Source organism: Camelus dromedarius, chromosome 16, assembly GCF_036321535.1.
Source record: "Camelus dromedarius isolate mCamDro1 chromosome 16, mCamDro1.pat, whole genome shotgun sequence".
Taxonomy (NCBI): domain Eukaryota; kingdom Metazoa; phylum Chordata; class Mammalia; order Artiodactyla; family Camelidae; genus Camelus; species Camelus dromedarius.
In genome coordinates this window covers 33,591,103-33,599,390 of record NC_087451.1, presented here as the reverse complement: position 1 = coordinate 33,599,390, position 8,288 = coordinate 33,591,103, and the positions used below count along the sequence as shown (strand labels likewise).

General features: G+C 53.8%; 1 protein-coding gene across 2 annotated transcripts in view; it reads right to left on the bottom strand.

Moving 5' to 3' along the window:
• Positions 1-1,274: 1,274 nt before the first annotated feature.
• SDK2 (sidekick cell adhesion molecule 2) overlaps positions 1,275-8,288 on the bottom strand; it is a 247,926-nt gene continuing 240,912 nt past the window's right edge. For both annotated transcript variants that reach the window (XM_064495585.1, XM_064495586.1), the window contains one exon: positions 1,275-1,861. In XM_064495585.1, the coding sequence (XP_064351655.1) occupies positions 1,523-1,861 (339 nt within the window). In that variant the 3' untranslated portion in view covers positions 1,275-1,522. The remainder of the gene's footprint in view (positions 1,862-8,288) is intronic.

Here is an 8,288-nt window from a genome sequence, read left to right as displayed (position 1 = left end):
CACCTGATTTGGGAAGGGGACAGGACCTCTCTCTCCTTGGCTTGTTTCCCAAATCTTCCAATGTTCTCCTGATTCCCCAGAACGGGGCACCAGCTCCTCCAGGGCAGGGCAGCGGTGCCTGTGCTTGGCACCCCCAGCGAGCCCGGCCGCATGAAGGGGCTCTGGGCTGCACTTAACATGCCTCAGCTGGGCCACCTCCTTTCCCAGAGGCAGCCATCCATCCCCGGCTGTGGGAGAGGGTGGCTTTGCAGGGCTGGTGTGGTGGGGAGGGCACCCAGGGGCCCGGGACAGCCCAGAGAATTAGCTGGAAGGCTCCTCTCTAGACCCCTGCATCGGGAAGGTCTGAGCTGATGGGAAGATCCAGGCCACCAGAAGTGGCTTTTTAAAGAGCATTCCTTGGAGCAGATCGTGGGTATGTAAAAGCTCTGCCCCCATCAGCTATTCTTGTCCCTTGCTCCCATCTGACCTCCTCCCTGCTGGCCTGGCTGTGCATCTTGGGATCTTGTGTCCAGCTTGGACAGGGCCCCTCCTTGCTCCCAGCCCTGGCAGGTTGAGCCGAGTCTGGAAGACCCTCTCAGTAGCTTCCTTTCCACTCTCCTTTTAAGGAGGGGGGCAGGTGGTACCTAAGTCAGAAGAAAGAGGAAAGTCCTAGCTTCCTTCTTGCGTTCCTGACATCCTGCCTTACACTCAATCATCCCAGTGCTATCCAACCAGTGCCCCTACCTCTGTTCCCCGAGTTCATCTCTCCTAGTCTGTGCTCAGGAAAGGGAATTCAAGTAAAGGATGGCTGGGTTCAGTGGCAGGTCGGGGGCGGGGGTGGGGGACCTCCCCTACCCCTAGGGCTCACAACAAAAAAGTATATTCCAGGCAAGGAGCTGGCTAGGCCAATTCTCACTCTTGAGTTGGTTTCACTTTTCTAAATAAACCAAATGCTTGGTGGGGATGTTGAGCAAGAGAGAGGATAGTTGGGGGTGAGAAGCAGGGCTGCACCGGGTCGTGGCGAGAGAGTGTGGGGAGGGGAAGGGAGCTCTGCCCCCAGGGAGGCCCGTCCTGGCACAACACCAGCCCGCAGTGGGCCCAGCATGTGCCAGAAGGGGGCAGCCGGCTGGACGTCCAGAAGCTTCTTCTCCACCCCCTCCCCAGCCATATCTGCCTTACAGTCAGTCCTCCAGTCTTCGCCTTCCCTCCCTCCCTCCCTCTCTTTAGAGGCCCAACCCACTCATGTCCAGTGTCCATTGCAGCCGCCTCCCCTACTCTGCTCAGCTCCCCCCAAAAGCAGCAGACCCCACAATCTTGAAGCCACCCCGTTGCTGGCCACACACGTCCTCTCTTGGTGTTCTTCTGCCTCCTTCTTGACACCGGCTTTGCTGGCCCTGGAATCTCTGGAAAAATAAACTCAGGAGGTGAAAAGTTGACTTGGTTTCTTGGTGTTTTTTGTTTTCTGGCAGGCGGTGCGGGGAGGGGTGGCAGGGGAGTTTGGCGCTGTTTTTTTCCTTTCTTATTTCCTCTTCAGACAACCACATCAAACAAATGATGAGAATCCTGCTATTGGAGCCCGGGAGCCAGGGGCGAGGCTGCTGGGGGGACGGTAGAGGGTGCTCTGCTGACTCGGGGGGTTCGGGGGGTTTTGGGGCGTTGGGGTCCGACTGGCCTTGGGCCGAAAGAGGCTGCCCTGCTGGGCGCTGCTGCTGTTGGAGAGGGTGGTGTGGTCCGGCTCGCCCGGGTCGCTCTCCGTGTAGCTGTAGATCCCCTTCTGCTGGCGGCGCCAGGAGTTGTAGTACGTGGGGTCGCTGATGTAGTGGTTGACAAAAGAGTGGGCCTTCTGGTGGCCTGGGTCGACCTCGTACTCGCTGTCGCTTCCCTGGGAGGACAGAGAATCCAGGTGTGAGTGGCCCCGGGGGGACAAGCCAGCATGACCAGGGCTGGGAGGCCCAGAGCATGTGGTCTGAATCTCTGCTCGGCCTCTTCCAAGCCCTGGACTGTGGACACCATGCTGGCCTCACTGCCAAGTGAGTACAAGGCCCTCAGATGCTCCTTCAGAGCAGATCATGGATGTGAAGCATCTCCCACCGTGTTGGCACAGAACCTGTGGGCCCTTGGTGTGAAACAGAAGATCCGAGTTCTTATCTTTTTTAAAGAACTGAGGTGAAATCCACAGAACAGTTAACCGTTGTGAAGCGCATGACAGTTCAGCGGCACTGAATACATTCAGTGTTGTGCAACCATCACTTCTCTGAGCTCCAGAACAGTTTCATCAGCCCGAAGGAAAACCCTGTCCCACTAAGCAGTCATTTCCCATCCCTTCCTCCCGCCCCTGGCAACAACCCATCCACTTTCTGTCTCCATGGATTTACCCATTCGGAATATTGCCTAAAAATGGAATCACACAATATGTGACTTTTGTGTCTGGCTTCTTTCACTGAGTATCGTGTTTTCGAGGTTGAATTCATCAGGCCCTTTTACTTTCTGTGTTTCTGATGCTTTGACATCTGGGCTCTTGCTGGCCCTGGATGGACTGCCACTCCCAGGGCCAGTTCTTAGAGAGACAGCCGTCTTTCATACCCAGAGCCCATGCGTCTACCATCTCCTCTAGTGGGTGCTCATACACTGACTTGAACCCACTATCCCCTGTCCCTGATCACCCCCAGGGCCAGGTACCAGGCAACTAGGGGCAGCTCCTATACCCCAGGGCCCCCTGAGTTATTCAGACTAGGCTAAGCCTGTTTGCCCTGTCTCGCCTTTCCTGTGGGAACCACAATAAAGGCTCCTGCTTGCATCTTTTTTCCAGCTCCTTCTGCCCCCTGACCAACCCTAGTGCTTCCCCGGGTGGCTGGACATGGCCTGGCGTGTCCCGTCTTCTTGGGAACTATGACTAACAAACTATCTTTCCAGTGGCGGTCATCTCCTGAGCTGTTGGCCTCAGCAAATCTGAATAATAACAAACCCACATTTTAAAACAGAGGTTCATGCATGATATACTGAATTCCAATCTTGGTCCAGCCTCCGACTTACTGGCTAGAGACAAAGGCAGGGCCAGATTAAAAGTCCTTTCGAGTCTCCTGGCATTGAATGAAATGCTGGCGCTCACCTGTGTGTGATCCAAGAGAAAAGCAACACAGTGTGAGGGTATACGTCAGTGGTGGAGCGTGTGCATGGGCAAGGTCCTGGGTTCAATCCCCAGTACCGCCATTAATAGATAAATAAATAAATAAATAGTAAATCTAATTACCTCCTCGCTCCAAAAAATAAAGAATCAGGGGGAGGAATAGATTAGGAGTTTGGGATTAACAGATATACATTACTCTACATAAAACAGATAAACAACAAAGACCTACTGTATAGCACAGAGAACTATACTCAGTTTCTTGTAATGAACTGTAATGGAAAAGAAACTGAAACTATATTCACGTGTGTCAGTATATGTATAACTGAATCGCCTTGCTGTACACCTGAAACTAACATTGGAAATCAACTACACTGCAATAAAACATAAGAATTAAAAAAAATGCAACATTCGGTTATAAAATAAAGCATGAGAAAAATATGAACAAAAGTTCTGAATTTTCACACCATGACTACCGTGAAACTTTGTGGGAGAAATATAAAATATTAAATTATCCTTAAAACGGTTGATCCTTTGGTGTCCTCGGTACGTGTCTCTCTGCTTATTGGGGAGATCAGATTCGAGACAAGAGTCAATCTGGGTTGTGAAGTAAAATAGCATTCAGCTCGGAATTGTGGAGCTAAAAATACTGGGCACCCCTCCCCCCGATCCCGAGCACCCAGCGATGTTTTGAGAATAAGACAACAGATGGGAAGGCCCTTCTCTGGAAGGAGGCACTCTGATTTTAGTGAACAGTACACTCTCAGTGAAACACAGCTCAGAAGACCACACTCAGCTGGCCTCATCTCTGCCCAGGGAACACATGCTTAGAGGAAGTAAGTTAATTTTATCCACCTAAGTAAGATATACGTTGGGAAAAAACTGCGGCCCAGTGAGTCCAGTGCAAACGAGGTCTGGGATGATCACCTGTGTCCTGCTTTACGGGTAAAGAGAACGGAGAATTGACTTTGCGCAAGGGGGCTGCGCTATGTAATGTGCACTTGTTTTCAGGAACTCAAAGTCCTCTGTGGTGTCTAGACCTTCAAGACAAACGGGTACAACGCACAGAACTACAACACCGACTCGGGCAGGCACCCTGCCAGGCGGCAGGCAACGCTGACCTGCATTCTCGTATTGAAATTTCACACCCCTGTGCTGCAGGTACTAGGCAACGTGTGTGATGATGAGAGCGTGAGGGTTTTGCCCAAGGAAATGCTGAGCTGGGCTTGAACTCAGATCTGCCCGATTTTCCAAAGCCCACACAAGCTCTGAACTCCCATACTCCTGCCTGGAGGTCACAAGACGGGAATGAGAGCCCCTCCACCCTCCCGTGGGGATGAAATACTCTCTAGTTGACTTCCTAATTTCTGTCCTCTGGTCCCTCCCCTCCTGGCCCCTTCACAGTCCCAGGCCGCCTCACCGCCACCCCCAGGACCCCAGTCGTCTTGGCAGGCAGAGCTGGTTGCCCAAGACAATGGAAAGTCCCTCACCCGCTCTCCCCATGACGTACTGCGGCACAATGCAAGCCCTTTCTCTGCCTACAGCCCAGCTGCTGGCCCAGGATGGAACAAAGGGCCCCTGCATAGACCTAGACCGAAGGGCTCCATATGCCAGGGGTGGGGAGGGGGCCGAGGGCTGGGCACCTGATGTCTGGGGCTGCTTCGAGTCTGGCCCAGAGGCAGGAGAACTCCAAGCAAGCTGTGAGGATGCCATGAAGCAGGAGGCTGGGGCTCCCTCTGGCCCAGAAGCAATGAGGGTCTATAAGTGTGGGGGATGAGACAGGGGCACCCCACAGTTTTCCCTACAGGTTAGCTCCCTCTGGAAGGGTACCTACTAACTGGCTGGATATGTTGCTAGGCATTTTAGAACTCTGGCCAGCCCCAGGCCTCAGCGTTGGGGAGGAATCCCCAAATCACTTTGGGCCCATCCCAGAGTGAATGAGTCTTGGGGTGAGAGGTGGCCGGGACACAGTGAAGCTCTGACTCTGTCCCTTACCAGCTAGGTAAGTCTGGACCCATCACTTAGCCTCTCTCGGCTTCAGTATCCTTGTCTGTAAAATGGGTAGATCCCCGCAGTTCACGAAATGAGCTAAATTATGAAAGAACAGTGTAAAAGGTATTATTAGGGGGAAAGTGAGGGTGGCTCTGGGTGAGAGGGGGCCATGGGATGCAGGGGGAGGCTCACTCAGTTCCTGCCTCTCCCCCTCCAAGCCCCCCGACCCCCAGAATGAAGAGTGACTAATTCAGTGGAGAATGGCCTTCTCTGGCTCTCCTGGGAGCCAAATCATCTCCTACCATGTGCTGAGCGCCAACTGTGTGCCTGACACTCTGTGGGGCAGCATTCCTGGCGGGGATGAGGAAACAGGAGGAGGAGGAGGAGCCAGGAGCCAAATGAAGCCCCGCTGTGGGAGGGGCGGGGCTAGAGGCAGCCCCCTCCCCCCCCCTCTGACGACGACGGCAAAGGAGGTCTCTGCACACACTGGTCTCCCACCTCCGCCTCCGCCTCCGTGAACATCTGTTTCTTTTCTGGGTGGGGGTGGGGTGAGAAGAAAGCAAGCAAGGGGGGACCGGGGGCTCCCATTCCCACTTTCAACTCTCGCACGGCCCTCGGTAATTGAATGCAGCTTCCCAGTAACCGGCCCAGCACAAAGAGGGCCTTTCACGGGCAGTCTCTCCAGGCTGCCAGGCAATCAGGCGACTGCTTCAGCTCCCGGGCCTCTTAACAGCTCCTCAAAGCCACTCAATCAGCAATTACCGGGGCCTTCGGAGGGGGAGCACAGACGCCAGGCCTGGCGATGGGGAGCGGGGTGGGGGGCTAGCCGCAGGGAGGACCCTGGAGAAAGGGCGCAGACAAAAGAGAGGGAGCAAAGAAAAGCTTTTAGCTTTTCTGTTCCTTTCTAGAAGCGGGGACGGTTGTATCAGACTCAGCAGACGACGGGGCGGGTGCTGTCCTGGGCTTGGGGAAGGGTTTTGAGAGCCTGGGGCCCAGCAGGGTGCTCTTATCTTGTTGGACCTCAAGAAGTCTGGAAGGAATGTGTCACCCCAGAGGACAGGTCACCCTGTGTAGCTCCTTTGCAGACTGGGAGCTGGAGCCCCTCCCTCACCTGTGGTCCCAGGGGCTCTCTGCAGAGAGGCTAGCCTGAAGCCCAGCTGGGTGTCCTTGCCCTTGAACCAGCTCAGATGCAGGGGCAGCAGCCTTCCGGGGGTTAGAGGTGGGGTGGGGGTTGGGGGGTGCCCCCCTGAGGCACAGTTTTCTCCAGCACTGGGCTCTGTGTACTAAAACAGCTGTAAATCTCCCAGGTATGTCCTTTGAAAGACGTCAGCTCAGACACAGTGCCACATATGGTACATGTGTCCTTACAGGTCAAGTGACAGCCACCGTGTGCCTGCCCTCAGGAGGTTGCTGGGATGGGGAGTGGGGTCAGGGTGGGTGAGGTCCTGACCTTCCATGTCCCTTCCGTGCTGGCAGCTGGGCGAGGCCAGGCTGCAGTAGACACGGCCCTCAGAGCCAGAGGGACCTAGATCTGAATCCTCACTGCCTACACTTCTGAGCTGTGTGACCAAGGGCGCACTGCTTGACTTCTCTGAGCTGCAGTTTCCCCAGCTGTTAAATGGGGATCCTCCCACTTGTGTGGCAGGGTGGTTAGATATTAGATGAGAATGTGTAAAGCACAGGGCTTGGAACACAGCAGGCACCTGATGTACAATGTCACCTGTAGAGGTAAACACTGATACAAGGTCAAAGACACTCCATAGCGGGCGGGCAATGACAGACCACCACCAACACTCATCTGAACACAAACCCGCCTTGCTCCCTTCTGTGCAGGAACCAGTCCTGTACACACTTCCAGGCCCGGCTGAAACGCCACCTCCTCCAGGAAGCCCTCTGTGAGCCTCTGGGGAGAATGTGACCTCCCCCTAGGACCCCTCACAATGCAGGTCTGGCCCTGCACCCCAGGTAACAGGAAGCCACTCTCCTCTTGAAGTTAGTTACTGTGATAAATAACAACAAGTGATTATGTATATACACACATTTATATAAACATGGTCTCCCTTAACAGATCATAACACATCATCACGTAACATTCAGAGGAGCCAGTCTCAGCTCGGGGCTGTGGCCACTTCATGTAAACAGCGCCTGGTACTGTTTAGTGAACGCAGAACAAACAGATGTTGAATAAATGCAGCGAGGAAGGAATGAATGGGTTCTATGGAGGGAAATACCAGCGCTCTCCCCTCCTGGGGTCACACAGGGCCCAACCTGCACGTGGCCACTCCTGCCACCAGGGGCTCCATTCTCAATCCTTAGAGCCATTGCTGGCTCCTAGGAAGGCCTCCAAAAACGTTCACTATTCTGCTTGGGTGCTCAGTAAATAGTATAAAACATCTAATCTATGCTGCGTATCTCCTTACTTTTCCTCAGAGGCTTAATTCCATCATAACGAGCTTAAAGGGGCTGCCAAGATATCACAAAGGACTGCACCGCGATCAGGAGAGACTTGACCTTGGTTTGGAATATCTTTTCCTTTGAGATTTACTTGTGTGCTAACTATGTGATTTTTCTACCCAGCCTGGGCTTTTACTTTGAAAATGAACTTGGAACGTGGCCATACTTTGTTTTTAGAAGTTCTATCAAACAAGCCTCAGACTTTGTGTGTCCCCTGCCTGGAACTGTCTTCTCCTGTTCCCCTGGAAGCACAGCCCCAGCCTCAGCCCTACCTCGTGCCCTCTGGGGAGGGCCAGCCCCCCACCCCTCTCTGGCCTCCACTCACAGCCCCACTGTGGTCTTTCCCACACTGCACCATGTGTGTTTGTTTATAAGGAATTGACTTTTTGTTTATTACCATATCACAGGGAAATGGCTGGGCAGATTTCCTCCCATTTTGGAGGGTGAGTTTTGGGTGGTCTGATTTAGAATATCAACCAGGCAGCATATGCAAAATTCACTCTCAGGGGGCCTGGGGGGTGGGGACTACACAGAGGCAGGCAGTCATTCTCCAGAGCAGCTGGACTGAGGGATGTGCCCTTGCAGAAGCCAGCACAGGCAGGGCTAACAGTACATCCACCGTAAGCCCTGAACTGAAAGTCGTAACGGTGGATGCTGTACGTTCCAGACCCTGATGTGTGGTCGGGCTACTTCTCACGGGGACCGAGTGAGCAGCGACAGGAGTTATGTACATTTGTAA